Here is a 21109-nt window from a genome sequence, read left to right as displayed (position 1 = left end):
GCGCCGGGTCTTCCCTGGGGAGCCGCGCACAGAATAGGCTTCGGAGCGTGGCACGAAATGGGACATCAGTTCATCAAGTTTTCCGCTATGGAGAGAGAGTCAAGGGGGGGAAAAAGCCTCTGGAAGGTAAATCCAAGGCAAGAAGTTAAAGGACTTCTGAAGAGCCACATGCACTAGAGAAACCGTGTTCCCTCCCTTCTCTCTGCCATGCCCTCCGACTCGAGTTATAAAAAGAAGCAGCTCGGGACACGCTTAAGTGTAACTCCATCTTTGAACGATTCGGTTACTTACCCTTCATCTGTCTGCTGTCTGCTGAGCTGGGAAGGCTGGGCTCAAATTTCTGGCTTTCATTTTCCTCCATTGTCCCTGCCTCCAGTGCACGCTCCCCTCTCCTAACTTTGAAAGCTGCAGTTCTGAGTCCAGCCAGAAAGGGCCTGGGATGGGGGGGCCTGGTGGAGGGCTGGGAAACCCCACCCTGGACTAGTCTCTTCTATTGGGGAAAGTCTCCAGCAAAAGCAAACTGCATTCCAGCCGCCTGGGCTGTCCGCTCCCAGGGACTGGTCCTCGGTGGAGTGGTGGGCAGTACTTTGTGAGGCTGGAGCAGGACCAGCCCCCAAGCTAGCTGCTCACCAAACTCAGGGCCCCAACAGGTGATGATGGGCTTCCTACGTAGGACTTCTGACCGCCTGTTTTCCAAGGCTCCTAACTCCAGAGACACATAGAGCCAACAGGCAGTATTAGCAAAGGAAACATTTCCCACATGATTACAGGCGTGTATGTGCCGGAATCCAGACTTCTTTTCATCTCAGACACAGAAAGACAGGAGCTTTTCACAAAATCCATAAAGCTACTTAATTTTTAAATTCCTAATTGCTGAGCCCCAAACATTTCACTTACATTATTTTTAAAAAGAAAAGGAACTTGAAATACTTTGCCTGGGATTTCGACAAAGATCCTTCCAGCAACTCATTACTATCTAGGAGTATGAAGTATAACTTGGATCACTTTAATGGATTCAATTTCCGTCACTTAATCTGGACTTCGAAAAGAAGACCCAGACAGTTGTTCGGACATTTCCCCCCCTCTCTCAGATCATAAACTGCAAAAGTAAAATTGAGCCTTTCAATCTTGACTTAATTACAAACAAGGACTGAAAAACAATTAAACACATTATTCTTTGGATCTGTGGGATTATACTGAACACACATAAAAAATTACCTACAAATATTTATTTTTGTTCTTGATTCAGTCCTTGAAAAACTGGCAGAGTTCCCAGAAAGTGAAAACAGGAGGTAAAATGTCCACATAGAGAAGATGGGAAAGACAATCTAGACCATATTAACTCTGCTTTCTCAGAGAGTTTAAAAAGAACCCAATTATTAACAATGTGATAACTTAGTCAACAGAGTCCTGATGATTTTAAGATACAGAGTTAAAAGTAGTGGGCTGTCCCTCGGAGTGGGTCATCCTTTGACCCATTTTCCAATCTGTTTAGATGATATTTTAGCTTAATTTAGACCAAGATTTGGTTCACCACAATGATTGGTCCATCTTTCTGACTATGACCTTGAAACACCTGGGTATTTTGGAAATATTGAGGACAAATTCTTCTCATTCAAAGCAAAAAGAGGCAGAGACCTCCAAAGTACAGAGGATATGGCAAAAAGGAAATTCATCTTGCCAGACATTTCCAAAAAGAAATTGGGAAGGGGAGAAGCTTAATGGCAAGGATCCTTTTATGGTCACTCTTCTTAATATCTGAAAGGAACATGGAGATCCTTCCAGAAAAACAATATGTGCAGTTGGGCTTACAGTAAATAATGCAATGACTTTACAAGGTATCTTTACATGAAGAGGACCTGCTTTTAGACTATTTTTTTCCTGCCAATAGTATGAGGACAAATGTCTTCAGCAAGCCTGCATTTTGTCTTTAGGTTTTCTTGGAGTTCAGGGACTGACTGACAAGAAATGCTCCTTGTTCATTATTTGTTTATAACCTCTTTTCAGGGCCCCAGGCCTAAAAAATGCTGATCCTTGTTTAGTTCACAGGATGGTCTCAGCCAGATGTCCTTCCTGATTTCTGACTCCTAAATGACTGGCTTTGGCTTGTCAAGAAGCCAGTCTGGTTCCTCCTTACCTGTCATTTGACAGAATACAGAGACCCAAGACAGAAGGAGATAGTAGTGTCTCTGCTTTAGACTGAAGCTTCTCACAGAATCTGGGGAGAAACAAACTAATTTGTGTTGAGGCCTTTGCATATCAGTGATTTACAGAAGTCATTTGGATCAACTCCCAAGACTTCCATGAATCCCTAAAGGGCAGATACAAGGAGAATCCTTTGCCAGATCTGTGTTCCAGTTAGAGTAAAGTAGTGGTTCTCAAACTTTTTGGTCTTAGGACCCTTTTACATTCTAAAAAAATTCATTGAGGACCCCTACAAAGAACTTTTGCTTATATAAATTATGTCCATCAATGTGTATCACTTTCAAAATTAAAACCTCTTAATATTATCATGCAAAGTTTTGATCTTGTAGATCTCCTGGAAAAGTCTTAGAGACCCTCAGGGGTCCCCAGACCACCCTTTGAGAAGGGATGAAAATTGGGCAAATACACTCCATGGGCTATTGCCTCCCCTCCCCCACAGTCAACTCAAACAACAACCTAAGTAGACATTCCACTCCCCAAAGAGAAAAACTTTTAGTGGAATGCCAGAGAAGATAAAGAAAGAAAAGAAAAGGAAGAAAGACATCAAGACAAAGGATGGAAATCAGGAACCATGAAATCGGGGCTTTTTTTTTAATGGCAAAAAAATATTTCTTCCCTAGAATCTGAGTATTTCCTGCTCTTATATGTCCTGGATGAGACGTGGAACAGCACAGCATATTTTAAAAATGCCAAGTGAATAAGCCTATTCAGAATCTCAGAAATGGCAAGATCCTCTGATGTCACCTAGTCCATCAGATATTCTACAATATCCCCAATAAGTGAACATTTAACCTTCCCTTGAAGACATTTAATAGATGGGGAGCCAGTTTTTGATTCTTCAGAATGTATCCATCATACTTCCTTTTAGTCACCTAGATTTTAAGCTCCTGGGTCATTTTATTTTCTTCATTCTCCTTTATCCAAATCTCCAAGGATTACTGATTTGGTTTCCCTATCTGTCATATTAGTGCCTGTCTCAATATTCACCCAGCCATCACATCTCAGGTTCTCCTCAACTTTTGTTTGGACTTCATCTCTAAGGTCCCTTGAAAGCTCAAATCTAGGTGGCTGAGTGAATAGAATGCTGGGCCCAGAGTCAGAAAGATTCATTTTCCTGAGTTCAAATCCAGCCTCAGACACTTATTAGTTGTGTGACCCTGGGCATGTCACAACTTCTGTTTGCCTTAATTTACTGGGGAAGAAATGGCAAGCCACTCTAGAACCTTTGCCAAGAAACTCTATGGTGTTTGTTTGAAGGTTTGGTTGGTGTGCTCTAATCCATGGAGGTCATGAAGAGACAGATACAAATGAACAACAAATGCTTAATAAATGTTTAATGACCAACTGTAATTAGAATTTTTGATCCTGTAGAAAGTATTACAGGGCAAGCATCACAAAACATGCCCTAAGTGGAGCTGGGGATGACAAAGATCCAAGGACAACACAGTGATTTCAGCTAGAGATGGAGCTAAAGACTGGGGTTAGATGGGAAGTATCCCAACCTTGTCCATTAACTGAGGGTATGTCCCAAGGATCCATCTCTGACTCTCTTCCCTTTTTTCTTCTATGTTTTCACTCAGTGTTTTCATTAACTCACAAAAGTTCAATGATCATTTCTAAGTAGATGTTAGCCCATCTTTATCTAGTTCTAGTCTATCTCCTTACCTATAATTGTTCCTCAAACTGGATATCCTAGGGGCATCTTCAATTCAATATGAACAATTCATCCCCTTCCCCCATTCTCTCTTTCCATGACCCTTTTTCTGTTAATTGTACCACCATCCTTTTAGACACAAAAGAACATAAGTTAATATCATCCTCTTTCTCACTCACTTCATATATCTAATCCAAATTTTATTTCCACTTTCATAGTAACTCTAATGCATAGTCACCACTTGTCTGACATCCACTCTCTTGACTTCTCAACCTGGACGACTGCAATATTCTTCTTACTGATCTTTTTGCCTCATGGACTCTTCCCACCCCTATTTATCCTCCATTCAGCTACTGTAGTGATTTTCCTAAATGAGAGGTTCATTGTACTCATCCCCTCTCTCCACACCCTCCCTCCCCAGTTACTCAGGAAACTCTAAGGTCTTTCTACTAAAACTAGGATCAAATATAAAGTTCTCTATTTGCTTTCCCAGGCTTCATATACTTTTCTCCATTCACAATATTCTTTGTTTGTTTTGGGAGGCAGGAGTTAGTGACTTGTCCAGGGTCATACACAGCTAGTAAGTGTCAGGTGTCTGAGGTCACATTTGAACTCAGATCCTCCTGACCCTAGGGCTGTGTTCTATCCACTGCTGGCACACTCCCATTTTTGAAATGCTATCCCTCCTAACCTTCACCTCTTAATTTTCCTGGCTTCTTTCAAGATTCTCCTCTTTCTACAGAGGGGGTGCCTTCCCCTCTCCAATTACCTTCTAATCACTCTGTATATATTTTATAGGTGCCTAATTATTTACCTGTAATCTCTCCCCAGTTTCATTTTTTTTTTTTTTTGCCTTTATTCGCCTTCCTGGTGCTTAGTCCAGTATCTGGCAGAATGCCTGGAACATTAATGTTTGATGACTGACTGATGGAAGGAGCTTATGCTAGATAGTCATCTGGTAGACTATTTTGCCTAATTATTCTTACTAACCAGGTGCTATGTTCTGATGTATTTACACTGCTGAAAGACTACCAGTCAGTTCTCTCAGCCTCCTCTAAATTTGGACTGATACCCTGGGTCAAAGCATCATTTGCTTTACTCCAGATAAAACTCTTTCCAAGATCCCATCTAATTCTAAATCTATGTTCCTTAGAGATCCAAGAAAACACCATTCTGGTCTGTGTTATTGGTTTAGGGGTATGTAGATCTTCTAAAGAAATATTATCTGTACTCTAAGCTTAGTGAGTTTTGGGTTTAATTTCATTTGAGTATTGTTAAATTGCAATTATAGCCCAATCTGCCTACTGCTGTACTTTGGGACTGGCTATGAAAGGCACAAGGGAATTTGGTGAACTTGAATATGATTTTCATCTAGACTTTTAAGAAGTTTCAATAATGACACCACAGAAAATATGAGCATGGGAGGGGAAGGAGAAGGAGGGATTTCCACTCCTGTTGTTCAGGGAAGATACAAGACTATTTTGTTGGTAATTGCTAGCTCCATGTTGGCAATTCATCCCTTTAAACAAATTCACACAAAAAAGAATTCCTTGGAACTGGGAAAGCCAAACATTGAACTAGTATTGCATTAAGAGTACAGATTGGGATTATGCAATCAGAACTAAATGATTACTGATCTATGGTGTTATTGGTTGTGATGGTATAAGTTAAATTGATATATATCACAAATTTTCTCTTCCCAGTGTTCATGAGTGCTGAGGTATGTGTGGATTCTCCCACTCTATCCTGCTACCTTGGACATGATGGGAAGAAACTCCAAATAATTGGTATATCTGCCTAGTTTACACCAGAGAGATGTATAGAGTGAATTGGAAGTGGTCTGGAAATGACTCTAGATTTGATGGAAAGGGTAATTCTAGGAAGAAATATCATCAGAGAGCTGGCAGAAAGAGGACAGTGAACTGGGATTTCATGTCAACTCAACTTAGTATTAGTGATTAAGACTCCTTCAAGGATGGGAGGAGATGGGTACTCTCTCTAGACTTGTTTAATTAAGGATCATTATCAACTCTTTGTGAACAATTGTTTTTAAGAGAGACAGATCAATGTGAATCATGGACCACAATGGAGAGAATGTTGGACCTAGAATCAGGAAGAATCATCTTCCTGAGGTCAAATTTGTCCAGTGCTTGGGACCCTGGACAAATCCTTTAACCTAGCCTTAGTTTCCTTATCTGTAAAATGAGCTGGAGAAAGAAATGGTGAATTACTCTAGTATCTTTCCCAAACGAACCCCAAATGGGGTCATGAAGAATCAGAAATGACTGACACAAAACAGCAAAACAGCAACAAGGAACAAATACTCCAAAGTACTTTATAACTTTGATCTTATTTGATCCTTGCAACAATACTGTAAAGTAGATACTATTATTATGAACCCCCCCCATCCATTTTACAGATGAGGAAAGTGAGGGAAACAGAGATTAAATGACTTGTCCAAGATCACACTGTCAATGTGTCTGAGTCTGGATAAGAATTCAGTTCTTGATTCCAGGCCAGCACTTCATCTACTGTACCACCTAGTTACTATCCCAGATGTAAGTGGGAATGGATTCATAAATACTTCAAGTATCTTTGACTTTAAATCCTATGAAAAATGAAATGGCTTTATTTAAAGACTTCTTTGATGTCTGGGCATAAAAGAAATAATTAGTGCAAGATGAAGTCCATAAAATTTAATTTGATATAATTTAATGTAAAAAGACATTGGTTTGTGCTGAAATTAAAACTATGAATGCTTCAACTCAAGATAATATGTTTGATATATCCCATATTCAGATTTCTGTGCATCATCTAAGAATTAAGAAATCAGGAAACTTTCACACTTGGAAGTAGGGTGGGAAGATAGAGCAACATAGCATAGTGAGTCTAAGGGCTGGGATGAACAATTTGAGCTTTGTTGGAGTTTATTTTAAAATATAGCTGGGGTAATACTGTCCAAGCTTCACTTTACTATCTTTGAAATGAGGCAAAAACTAGTTTGAATTATATATTTTCCCCTCACTTTCCACCTATTGGAGCTATCAAGAATAAAAATAAAGTAGTGGTTGAAAGGTTTATTTTTGTTTTCCTTTTCTTAGATAAAATACAATTAGGTAGCACAATAGATAGAATGCTGGCCCTGCAGTCAGGAAGATCTGAGTTCAAATCCAACTTCAGACACTTGCTAGCTAGCTGTGTGACCCTAGGCAAGCTACTCAATAATTGTCTGTGTCATTGTCCTCATCTGCAAAATGGGAATAATAAAGCATCTACCTCCCAGGGTTTTCGTGAGGATGAAATGAGATAATATTTGTAAAGATTTTGGCAAACCCTAAAATATTATATGGATAGCTTACATGGTACAGTGGATAAGAGAGTTGACCCTGGGTTGAAGGGAATCTGAGTTCAGATCAATGTTTAAATGACTTCAATAATTCTGCATAAAAGATGCCAATTATATTACTGTAGTTTTTGTTCTTATCTAGGAATCTGAAAAGCTTCCTCCATTCCCCAAAGAGCTCTTAATAACTCATTTATTCCACAGAAACATTCCCCATTAACTAGAAATATAGTGACAAAGAAATAGAGGCCCCTTTGACTCCTCACTTTCTGCATTCATTTGTATGGCTGGTCTCTCCATTCCCCCTAACAAAACTGCTCATTTTATATAGCTGATACAACACACTAAAGTTTTTATACAATGCATCGACTTTTTAATATTTCATTTATTTTCTCCTAATCTTGTCATTTCATGTGCTGCTTCAAGTGGTACAGGTCACAATTGATCTGCTGCCTTTTCATCCAGTATGTGACTCTTATCCACATCCTTTCATAAATCTCCATTGAAGATCTATACAACACACTAGAGGGCCTGCTCCAGATCCTTTAATTTTTCATGGATACCAACCACACATCCAAACTGTCCATCTGTAAATCCTCTTCTCACTATCTGCTTATTACTTCTGGTCACTATTGCTGTTCAATTGATGTCTGGCTCTTAGTGAACCTGTTTGGGGTTTTCTTGACAAAGATACTGGAGTGGTTTGCCATTTCCTTCTCCAGCTCATTTTACAGTAAAGGAAACTAAGGCAACAGGGTGAAATGATTTGCCTAGCATCTCATAACTAGTAAGTATCTGAGGTGAACTCAGGAAGATGAATATTCCTTACTCATATATCTATATCTATATATCTTAGCTATTTAAGCCACTTTTTTATTTATTTGTTTGTTGTTTTACAAAGCAATGAGGTTAAGGTCACGTTTCCACAGTCACACAGCTAGGTAATTATTAAGTGTCTGAGGTCAGATTTGAACTCAAGTCCTCCTGACTCCAAGACTAGTGCTCTATCCATTGCGTCACCTAGCTGCCCCTTTAAGCCACTTCTTGCATGCCAGTCATATTTGATCATGCCAACATACTTCCACCTTCCATGTGTCACCTTTGGGTCCCTTAGAGTATACTTAATATTTCTTCAAATGTAAAGTGGGGATTATAAAATGTGCACCATTTGTATCACAGACTTATCAGACAGAGTTCAGGGACACCACATGAGCAAGATACTTGTTGGCAATACAATGCTGTCAAAGAATATGAGCTTGCCATTATTAGTACTATTTTTAGTGTCTCGATTATCATGGTCTTCATTTGCCACAGGTGTCTATATTAAATTGAAAGCTATAGCACAGCAACAAGTTTATCAGCCTAATATAAACATTTGGGATTATCATCTGTAGAACACATCATCTGGAAAATGGCAGACGGCAATTTTGCTTGCTCACCACAAATCGAGTCTGGATTCCAGTCAGCCACTTTGAAGTGAAAATTCCAGCCTGCTTCTTATGCCTTATATGGCTGGCTTCCAGAAGCTCTTGGGGAGAGAGCTAAGCAAGTGTTTGCAAAGCCCTGGAGGATCCAATATGAAGTCCATTCCACTGTAGGAAAAGTACTATTTTTTCACCACACTTTGAATTCAAATGCTACTGTGGCCATTGGCAGCATCACTCATTTTCATTTGCTAATGGTTTTCCTGCACAGGATCATAGCTGATGACTTTATTTTTTAGGTTTTTGCAAGGCAAACGGGGTTAAGTGGCTTGCCTAAGGCCGCACAGCTAGGTAATTATTAAGTGTCTGAGACCGGATTTGAACCCAGGTACTCCTGACTCCAGGGCTGGTACTTTATCCATTATGCCACCTAGCCTCCCCTTGTGGCTGATGACTTTAAAAAGAATCTGACTGGCTATGGAAGCTTCATTGATGTTCTTCTTTTTCATATGCAGTTCTGGACTCTAATTCCTTTCTTCTCTGTCCCCTCCCCCCAATAAAACACCCAAGCTGAAGTGGTTGGGATGAAAAGAAGTAAGGAGGCCCCTTTCTAGAATCATAAGAATTTTAGAGCTGGAAAAGACCTTAGATGATGACCTTAGAAATGATCTCGTTCAATCCCTTTGACAGATAACATGAAAGCCTAGTGACTTGCCTGGGTTAGATAGTTAGCTGGCAGGGCCAAGCCCAGAACCCAGTTTGCCTTTTGCTCTGGCCAGTATTCTTCTCATTATTGTAAGCTGCCTCATTATTGTAAGCTGCCTCATGATTTGTAGGCTTTCATGATGCATTGGAGAAGTGCAAATTGCTTCAGGTTTTCTTTCTCTTCTCTTTCCCCAATTTTTCCTTCCCACTAAAGTCCTGTATGAAAAGTGCCTAGGGGTGAGGCTCAGAATCAGTATGAGGGAAACATTCCTCTTCTTTCACATCCCATTTAAATAATTGGATTAAGGGAATTACTGAATTTTGGGGATTTTTATGAATGCCTTAGAGAAGTAATCAATCAAAAATATTTAGTGCCTAATATATCAGTTGCTGTGGGGGATACTGTCAAAGTATAAAAGGAAGGAAACAAGTATTTATTATGTAACTGATACTGTATTTCAATCTTTACACATATTATACCTCTTTTGATCCTCACAATAATCCTTGGTAGGAGGTAGTATTATTATCAGCGCTTCACAGGTGAGAAAATTGAAGCAAACAAAGGCAGTGTGACTTGCCTAGGGTCACAAAGCTAGTAAGTGTCTGAGGTTAGACTTGAACTCAGGTCTTCCTGACTCCAGGCCCAGTTGTCTATCCTTTGGACCTGCTACCTGCCTGGTTGGTTCTGTTCCTCCCCTTCAGAAAGTCATGTTTTGGTTGAAGATTACTGTAATCCCTGTGACGGGGACTTGACATAATATCAAGGGCCTGAGTATTTTTTTTTAGGAAATTCCTCACAATTATGATAAATAGAGACATAAAATTAAGAGACTTACTATATGACACCACCCTGTGTTACTACTGACCTGGAAGCACACAATTTATATCGTTTAAAGAAGGGAAAAGTGCTTACTTATGGTAAGATATTAGATCTCATTAATGTGCCAGTGATGATCCATAGCCCTTCCCCAGATAACTGTGTGTTCACAGTCATTTCCTGAAGCTTTCCATAGCTCTCTCCTCTAATGTGGCTAGTCACAGCACTTGCTATTTCTACTCTCCCTTTTGCTTGGCATCCCTAAGGGCATTGCCAATCCCTCTGCCAAAGGAAAAGACTATTTGTCTCAGTTCACAGTGGGTGTGATTTGGAGCATCCTGTTATGGCAGCCAACACTGAGTTACATCATAGTGTCTCAATTCTCATATCTCCCTCAGTTTTTGCAGACTTCTGGCTTCACACAGAGTTCATTGAGCAGTAAAGAACATTCTGCCCACTTACCCATCTTCTCTCATCTTTGAAGGAGCCTTGGTCTCTGACACTTGGTTGGGTTGACATGAGATTTTAGTCCACTTACTTCTTTCTGTCAGCCTTCTGGTAATGTGTTTCTCACCAAAATTAGTCCTTCCATCAGGTCTAGAACCATTTCCAGAACATTTCCAATTATCTCTTCATAGCCTCTGGTGTAAACTAGACATAATTCATGAATTATTTGGAGTTCCTTCCCATTACTGTCCAAGGCGGCAGGTTTGAATAGAAAATCCAAATACCTCAGCATTGATGAACATTGGGATGAGCAAAATTGGCAGTCCTTGCAACATAAATAACTCACATTTCTGTAGTATTTTAAAAGTTTACAAAGTCCTTTGTTCATAAAGAGCATTATGAAATGGGTAGTATACACTTTGCTATCATCCCAGTTTTTCAGAAGAGACCTCTAGGCATTCCAATACTTTCATTTTACAGATGAAAATGAAGCTAAGAGAGGGACATTGAACATTTTAAGACCAAGTAGCTTCTCTCATTGTCTCCTCTCCCAGAAGGTTTTCTTAGTCCAACAACCAGGGCACATCACCCTTTCTCTAGTCCAGATCTCAAGATCCCCATCACAGACTTTTCCCCCATCGGAGTCTGGGCACCACATTCATGGGCATGACATTGATATTAGGTTGATTGTCTCCGCAGAGCAGAAAAGGGGAAATGTGACACCAGCCTTTCAAATAAACAGTGGCTGCAAATTGACCAAAATTTCGGCACTGACTTAAGTTTTTTTTTTTCTCCCTAAGTTACTAAGCCTCAGTGAGTAATAACAAGCAAAAATTATTTTAAAGGAGCCAGGCAAGAGGATAGAATATAACTCATCACCTTCTCTCTAACCACAACAAACAGCAACAATAGCAACAAACACCAGCTCAAAGGCAGATTCTGCTGACAGGGTGTCAGCAGTAGCATATACAAAGACAACCCCCAAGGATGTTGTGCTTTAAAAATACTGACATCAAAGGGAAGCGGCCCACCTTCCAGCTGCAAAGCTCAGTCTGGGCTCACAGGATTTCATCTCACTGCTGCCACCACCAGGACGCATTTGTTTCTCTGGAGATGAACTTAGACTTGACTTACTGTTCTTTTCAAACATGAGAGAGAAAATTGAGCATTTGTAACTGCAGAAGCTAAGAAATGACAGGAATTGTATGTTTTTCCCCATTGTTCTCAGACTGCTGTTTGGTGTAAAGGTCAGTAACAATAAAAATAATAATAATTTCTATTCCTTGCAAATAGCAGTAATGGGAAAAATGATGGTAACAATAACTTCTATTCCGCACAGGTAGCAGTAACAATCAAAATCATAACAGCTGCAATCATCCTGCTAGCTTAAAAAAATGACCACCAAAACCCTAAGTCTTACAAAAACTGATCATTGAAATTATATGTCATTAAGGTTCTTATTCGTCATGGATGGACAAAACTTAAATCCCCATACTACAAATACAGGCCTCAAAACATCTTGGAAATATCTCATGGGTTTTCTTTTTTTCTCTTAATTCTAATTTCTCATTACTGAAAATGACTAATCTGTAAACATATTAAACACAAATGTGTTTGTACAATATTCACCTGACTCTTTCCCACTGAGGGGAGGGGGTGGGAAGGGAGGATGGAAGGAAACTATGTAATTTAAAAACATGCACATGTATGTGGATGAAGGTTGAAAATCTTTCATAATATGCAATTGAAAAATAAAATAAAATACCAATTAAAAAAATTTTTAAATCTTGGAAAGTTCAACCCAGAAACCATATTGTTGCCTACATTTGAGCCACAAAAAAAAACTAAAGAATAATATATTTTTAATATATATTATTATAACAAATACTCAAAATTTCTAAGCTACATGGAATGAAAAACCCTCTAAATATAGAGACTAGCAGAAAAGATCAAAGTCTTGTGGGAATAGGAAGAGATCCCTGGAATCCCTGGAGACCTAAATATTATCCATACTGTGTCCACCAAACATGCTTTCAATGAACTTCCAAGGGGATGAGCTTACATTCTAATACTTTTGTGCAACTTCAAATAAACTATTGCATCCACTTGTACAATAGATTATAGAACAATAAATATTAAGGAATAACTGCAGGAGATCAAGTTTGTTCTAGAATCATTTCTATATAAATTCTATTGGGGAAAAGAGAACATAATAACTGCAATCACGTGTTTACATTTTTTATGATATTTTCAGATCTACAAAGTTCTTTCCTCAAAAGAATCCTGTGAGAAAACACTATACAATAGAACAAGAACTAGCAGTGGTGTCAGAGAACCTGAGTTCAAATCCAGATTTTACTATTTATTATGTGTGTGATCTTGGGCAAATTGATTAACCTCCATACACCTCAGTTTTCACATGTTAAATGATGGGATTAGAACAAATAGCCCCTGATATACAGATGAACAATTCTATTAAAGGTAGATAATGAAAATATTATTATACCCATTTTATAGATGAGGAAATTGAAGCTCAGGCTGGAAATAACAGAATTTTAACTAAATTAAGAGCTTGTTGGGAGAGTGACTTCCTATATTAATTGTATTTTATTGTTAAACCAAAGAGAGTTTTATATTCAAATCCTTGGACCATAGTTTGAAATTCTTCTTTTCTCAAAGCAAAAGACACAAGGGTTGTTTTGAAACTCTTCTCTTTTGTAACCCACCTCCCCAGCAGATCTGTATTATCTGTTTGCTTTTATTTCTCACCTTTGTCTATTTAGCTGCCAGCTTCCTGGGATGAAGCCTTCAAACTGAGCCCCTAGCTAGCTCCAGTGTAATGTTAGAATACAGATCTAATAAGAGAAATTCTATAGCCTGGCTGACACTCCAGATGTTGGTAAGGAAGGCTTGCCTTCAGAGACATTTTTGGATAGGCCAGGATGATAAGAGGAAGATCTCTCTTGGTGTTCACAATGACACCCAAGAGTATCTAGTGACAGACTGATGTAACACAGCCCCAACAAACAACATGAGGTGATTAGGAGATTTTCACAAAAGCTTTCTGATTGTTTAGACATAGCTTTCAAAAGCCACATGACTTAAGTTAGTTCCTGTCCAAAAGATTCTTTCTAAGCAATATTGACAAAATGCTACCTTTGGAGTGGGTGAAATTTTCACTTGGAAGATGTGTTTTAAGGGTTTCAGAAATTTTGAATTCTTAAACTATTGAGAAGGGGTGAGAGGATTGAGACTGTGTGCTTCTTTAGGATTAGGAAAGATATTTAAAAAAAAGGAAAAAAGAACATACCTGCAAATTATCTAGCATGATTCTCATTAGAGTCTGGTGACTGGGGTAGTAGATAGGATGAGGAAAACTTACCTCAAATTCTATCTCAGACACTTATAACCTGGGTAAATCTAAACAAGTTACTTAAAAAAATCTGGTTGCCTCAGTTTCCTCTTCTGTAAAAAAACAGGCATTTAGGTATCTAAGATCCCTTCCAGTTCTAAATCTATGATTCTAGAATCTTAGATCAAAGACTTTATTTTTTAATGTCAGGTTGAGGTAGAGACCAAGGCAACATCTTTCCTCCTCCCAAGGAATAGCTTTAATATGATGCTGAAGAAATCCTACTTCCAAGAAAGTTCAGACCTTTCAAAAGATCTTTTTCAAGGGATTAAAACCTAGTTAAGGGGTGGCTAGGTGGCGCAGTGAATAGAGCACAAGCCTTGGAGTCAGGAGTACCTGGGTTCAAATCCAACCACAGACATTTAATAATTACCTAGCCGTGTGGCCTTGGGCAAGCCACTTACATCCATTGCCTTGAAAAAAAAATCTAAAAAAAAAAACCTAGTTAAGGAAATTCATAATTCAACTTTTGCCTTCCCTAGCTGCCTTCCCCATCCTTTACCCCTTTCTTCCTCAATTACTTTGTATTTAATATATATATATATATATATATATATATGGATATATATATGTGGATAAATAAATACTATATATATAGTATTTATTTATCCACATATGCATTGTTTCTCCTTAATAGAATTTAAGTTCCTTAAAGAAATGAAAAATACAATTTTTTGTCATTGCATCACCACCAGCAGCAATTAATCAAAAACTACTTATTAAATTTAAATTTAATTGGGAGAATTGCTACTGTTCTGAGAATTAGTGATCTGCATTAGATCACAGGGCTCCTGTTCCTAATGATCAACTGTATCTCCCTACTTTCTTGAAGAACCAGTCTCTCTACTTCTTCCTTTCCCTAAGCACTCTGTCCTTATCAGCCTTACCTCTTCCTTATTACTGTTGACAGTACCATCAAACTCAAAACTTCTGCCCCCCCCCAATCTAGCCAGAGTTGGTTGATTTTGTTGATTTTGTAGCTTTCCATTTTGTAACTTTCTCCCATATACCACCTTCTTTCCTTTGACCCTTGTCACCACCATGGTGTACGTCATGATGTCTGGAATACTGCAATAGCCTGATGGTTGATTTTTCTGCCAAAAGTCTCTCCCCTCTCCAATCCATTCTCCACTCAGCTGTGGAACTGATATTCCTAAAGGGTGATCTGATCATGTCCTCTTCCCTTCTTATCTTCCCTACTTCCAACTCAATAAACTCTCTTGATTCCCTAAACCTCCAGAACCAGCTTTACAACACCCATTTGCCTTTTAATGTCATTCATAATCTACTCCTCTCTCCAACTTTCCAGGCTTCTTATACCTTCAACTCCCTCTCCTTTCTCCCTCCCCCAACTCCCACTACTCAATCAGTAGCTCTTGAGGTTCTTTGCACAAGATAGTGCATCTCTTGGCTCCAGGCATTTTCACTTACTTTCCAACATGCCTAGGATGCTTTCCTTCCTCAATTCCACATCCTGGCTTCTTTTAAGACAGTCTTAGCTAAAGTCCCACCTTCTATGGGAAACCTTTCCCCTCTTAATTCTACTGACTTTCTTTTGTATATTACTTCTAATTTGTCATATATATTATATATATTATATTTATTTGTTGAGGTCTTTTGTCTTCCTTTGTATTACAAGGACTTAGCACACTGCTCAGCACTTAGAGGATGCTTTTAAAAAATGCATATTGACTGGCCTCTCAATATGAACTAGCATCCCAGAAATATCAGAAGGAAGGGAATTAGAATCTTTTAAAGTTCATCAACTCCTGCCATAGCTACCTCCTTGAGTTAGGGCTCATGATCACTATGTGGAATTCATTCCAACTCTTGTCATTTTTTTGGAGGAATACCAAAAGGATGGTTAAGTTCAACCAATTAGAAAAAAGAAAGGGGGCAGCTAGATGGCATAGTGAATAAATCACCAGCCCTGGAGTCAGGAGTACCTGAATTCAAATCCGGCCTCACCTAGCCTCACCTTACCTAGCTGTGTGGCCTTGGGCAAGCCACTTAACCCCATTTGCCTTGCAAAAACCTAAAAAAAAAGGCAAAGATGATTTGAAGAAAATCAAAAGATATCAAAGCAGAAGCTGGAAATTTTCTTAACTGGTAGGACTCTGTATACAATCAGTTCTTGGGTTAGTTTTATGTGGGTTATTCACATGTTCTAGAAAACCTCTTTCTGGACCATTTCCAATCCAAGCTAGCAAGACAGTAACTATGAAATTACTCCTTCACCTCACACCTTAAAGTTATGAACATTAATCCTACATTTTTCACTTTGATTAATAGAATGAAACATAACAAGATTTGGTGATTCAGATGATCTCTTTCCTTCAATTACCCCCAGATAAGAGGATGCTCTGTGGGAAACCATATTTGACAATTCCCCCTTACATTGGCCTAGGAAAAGAGACAACACTGATCTTGAGTTTTGTAGATATTTTGTAGAAACTTGGGACAGTTAACCTGAACAATTTGCAAAATCTTAATTGCAGGAAACACTATAATTAGAAATGACCCAATATGAAATGGGCTTTTTCAAGGGGTGATGGATTAATACTTGTCAGGTATATTAAATTGAGGATTTCTTTTGGGTATGGCTTGAATTAAATGCCCCTGCTAGTCCCTCCCACCTCTCTAATTTTAGAATTCTCTTGGTCTAGCACTAAGGTATTGTTAAGGAAATTATTATAGACATGTGTTTCTTTAAGATAGCAGTGGGAAAGATTCCTAGATATTTTCTCAGTCATCTCAGAGATCAGCTAATCCAACTCGTCCCTCAACAAGAATCCTCTATAATATATTCCTGGTAAATGGTCAGCAAGTCTTATCTGCTTGAAGATCTCCATTGATACAAGATGGGGAGGAACATTCTCTCTGAAGGCAACCCATTCCATTCTTGAGCATCTCTAATTGTGAAGAAGTTTCTCTCTCTCTCTCTCTTTTCTCTCTCTCTCTCCTCTAAATCTTCCATCCTACACTTGCCCACTGGGGCCAAAGAGAAAAAGTGTAATTATCTTTTCAAATGATAGCCATTAAAATCTTGGAAGAAAGCTATCATGATACCTATCCCCACCCCCTTCCAATTTTCCCTATACTGTTGAGGCCATGACCATCTTCCCAATTTCCCAGGTTTTCAATCTAGGTCTCAAATATTGCTTAGATAAATGATCATCCCTAAAGATTGAAAAATTTTCAAAAGGAGAAATGCAAATGATTAACAATCACTTGAAAAAATGTTCAACCTTAAATAATCTGAGATATAAATAAAAACAGTTTTGAGGTACCATTTATCTATCTACTAGACAAATAAATAATCAAAAATAATTAAATTCAATCCTGCCAGGATTGTGGAGAAACAGATACACCATTTATTCATTGTTAGTAGTATCACAAATCTTTATAATTTTTTGGAAATCAATCTGGCAGAATACAGTAAACATTACAGAAATAATTATATCCTTTGAACCAAGGATTCCACTGCTGGAAATGTATCCTGAAAATGTTATTTAAAAAAAACTCACTCAAACAAAAAGATTGAACCTGTTAAAGCTTTATAGCAACTTTATTTGTAATTAGAAAAAAAAACAAATATTAAGCAAACCTTGAAGAAACCTAAACATCCAACATTAAAGGAATGATTAAACAAGTTGTCATAAACTTATATAATACAATATTATAATGTAATCAAGACCAGAAAGTATGAGGAATGTAGAATTATGAAAAGGTCTTTATGAAATAATGAAGCATATTATAGAGAATGTCATTGTCTTTGAAGTCAGGAAGACTTGAGTTCATATCCTGCTTCAGACACTTATTGACTGTAGACAAGTCATTTTGCCTCAGTTTCCTCATATGCAAGATGAGGTGGTTTGGTCTTTAAGTATCTTCCACCTCTGAATCTATGTTCCTAATTTTAAAAAACAAACAAACAAAAAATGAAAACAAAAACAGGAAAGAATGAATGACCCTATTTAAAAAAAAGAATTCTGATCATAACAGAGGAAGAGATTGAAAAGTTATATTTTATATATATTTTAAATTTTACATACTTATTTTATATTTACATGTATTAAATTTTAAATAGCCACTATGCCATTCAGTTATTCATTGATATCCTGTATATGAGTATTTTATGCATAGAACAGAGATAGGGTCTAAACTTGTGCTTTTATTGACAGATGGAACTCCCTGGTGAAGAAAGTCAGCACCTTCTCTGCAATTTAGAGTTTTAGAGATAGACTACTATTACTACAGAGAAAAAAAGAAGATTAAAATCATATTTGCTTACTTTGGCTCTACAATACTGGTTTTGGGGTGATTTCAAGTGAGTTACAACACTTCTGTCATAGTAATTACCTGTTTATAAAAGGGGAAGTAATGTCCTCTATGCTAAATAAATTCTTACCTCAGAAAAAACAAAACAAAACAGTTCTGATATATGGGAATATGTTTCTTTGCTATGTACAATATTTTCATGGTCTCTGGAACCAGGACTCTGCTATAGAATTGATGTGAATATTTAATTGAAGACAAAGAATAGGGACAGTGCAGTAAGCTAGAAAGATCAATTGATTTGGAGTCAAGAGATATGGTTTAATCCCAGGTCTGCTATTCATTTACCATGATAGATGGTTATAATGGAAAGAGTTATAAAGACATGGGTTCAAATCCCACCTTAGTCATTTACTAGGTGCATATAACTAATTATTGGGTATATAACTTGAGTATATAACTGATTATTTACACGTTGTCTCTTCAATTAAAATGTGATCTCTATGAGAATATGGGCTATAGTTATCCTTTCTCTCCCAAGTAGTATAAGCACTTTATAAATGCCTATGGACTGATTAACTTTGCCTTTCCCTGTCTTTGTTCATCTGTGAATCTGATGTTAAAAAGCATTTATCTCCCATGGTTGCACAGATAGAATGAAATAACATTTGTTAAATGCTATCTAAATATCAACGTCATCATCATCATCATCATCATCATCATCATCATCATCATCATCATCATCATATGGCTCTTAGTCAACTCAGAAGAGTAGGAAACTATATACCAAGTGGCCATCACTTGATGATATTCTCTAGGCAGTTCTCTAATACTCTAAGGGATTCATTGATACTCAATTGAAGTTATTGAAAGAGGTCTTTACCAGGAGCTCCCTAAACCAATGAGATCACAGGCCTAGTTAGAAAGAAAGAAAGAAACAAACAAACAAACAAGCAAACAAACAATCAAACAAACAAACCCATCACTCAGGATATATCAATATGGAACAAACTGATGAGGGTTACGAGATTTATAAGAACCAAGAATACTCTATCTATCAGATCTATGAAAAGGGGATAAATTTATGACCAAACAAGAATTAGAATACATTATAAAATGAATAATTCTGGCTATATTAAATTAAAAAGTTTTTTGCACCAATAAAATCAATGCTGCCCAAATAAAAAGGAAAGCAGAAAACTGGGAAACAATCTTCACAACTAAGAGTTCTGATAAAGGTCTCATTTCTAAAATATAAAGAGAATTGCACCAAATTTATAAGGTTACAGGTCATTCCCCACTTGATAAATGGTCAAAGGATACAAATAGAGAGTTTTCAAATTAAGAAATGAAAGCTATATATAATTATGAAAAAATGTTCCAAATCATTATTGATTTGAGAAATCAAAATTAAAACAACAATAAGGTATCACCTCACACCTATCAGATTTGCCAAGATGAGAAAGGAAAAATTGTGGGAGCATTGGGACATTGATACATTACTGGTGGAGTTGTGAATGGATCCAACCATTCTGGAGAGCAATATGAAACTATGCCCAAAGAACAATAAAACTGTTCATACCTTTTGACCCAGCAATTACAATTCTAGGTCTATATCCAGAAGAAATTATTTTTAAAAATGGGGAAAGTCCTACATGTTCCAAAATATTCATAGTAGCTCTTTTTGTAGTGGCAAAGAATTGGAAATTGAGGGGATGTCCATCAATTGGGGAAAGACTAAACAAGTTATGGTGCATAGATACTATGGAATATTATTGTTATATAAGAAACCATAAATTGTTGGATTCTAGAGAAGCATGGAATGATTTAGAAGATCTGAGTGAAGGGAACAGAACCAAGGGAACAACGTACACATTAATAACATTGAGATATGAAGCAGCTCCTCTCACCAGTTCAGACACCTAGAACAATGATATTAGACTGGTTATAGATAATGTTACCCTCATCCAGAGTAAGTAAAACAAAAGAAAAGAAAAAAAAGAAAAACCAACCCTTCAGAATCTGAGAAACACTTTATAAAAATTATTTCTTATGTATCCCTTTCTCTTAATCCAAATTCCTCATATCAAAAACGACTAATATGTAAACATGTTTATCCAAAACAGGTATGTACAATGCTAACAACTGCTTGTTGCTGAGGGGAGGGGGGGGTGGGAAGGGAGGGGGGGTGAAAATTTTGTAACATATTTGTAACATATTGATGAAAATAAATTAATTGATTAAAAAAAAAGATTTATAAGAGCAGGATCTTCCTGACCTTTTATTAAGCACCAGATTTGTGATTTCTTTGGTGTAAGGGACTTGAAGATAAGTAAATGCCGCTACACCAGAGCTGATCAGCATCTTTGCTGTAAGCCCAGAGTCCTAGACAGTCATATTGAACACAGAGTGATTTGCTTAGGGACACAAACCAGAAGGTATGAAAGGTGATACTTGAACCTGAGTCTTCCTGGCTTTATCATGGATGTGGTTCCCATGGCTCAGGGCAAATGCTTAGGTCTGATCTTTAGCAATAATAATAGCATAATTTCTGAATAATGAATGGTTTCCTAGTTTTATTTGTACTGCATTTATATTTCTGTCAGCCATGAAAAACCCAGGGCTGACTCTCATTCGTAAGTGTATGGCACTCATGGAAAGTGTACCATGGTGACTGGAGTGAACCTTTTCTTGATTTCCCCAGCTGTTATTGCCTCCCTACTGAAATTATCTTGCAGTTTCTCTGTATAAATTTGTATAAACTTATGAGTGCACATATTGTTGTTGCAATAGAATAGAAGTTTCCTGAGAAAAAGGGATTATT

General features: G+C 37.6%; 1 protein-coding gene across 11 annotated transcripts in view; it reads right to left on the bottom strand.

Moving 5' to 3' along the window:
* KIAA1217 (KIAA1217 ortholog) overlaps nt 1-21109 on the bottom strand; it is a 564114-nt gene that overhangs the window by 400276 nt on the left and 142729 nt on the right. Inside the window, exon 1 of one of the 11 annotated variants that reach the window (XM_074192999.1) lies at nt 292-14443. The exons of 9 other annotated variants lie outside the window; for them this stretch is intronic. In XM_074192999.1, the coding sequence (XP_074049100.1) occupies nt 292-361 (70 nt within the window). In that variant the 5' untranslated portion in view covers nt 362-14443. Of the gene's footprint in view, nt 1-291; nt 14444-21109 lie in introns of those variants that run through there. One more of the 11 variants, XM_074193002.1, reaches the window with a different exon arrangement.

Source organism: Macrotis lagotis, chromosome 7 (genome assembly GCF_037893015.1).
Source record: "Macrotis lagotis isolate mMagLag1 chromosome 7, bilby.v1.9.chrom.fasta, whole genome shotgun sequence".
Taxonomy (NCBI): domain Eukaryota; kingdom Metazoa; phylum Chordata; class Mammalia; order Peramelemorphia; family Peramelidae; genus Macrotis; species Macrotis lagotis.
The sequence above is the reverse complement of the archived record's forward strand: the minus strand, read 5'-3'. Positions and strand labels throughout refer to the sequence as shown.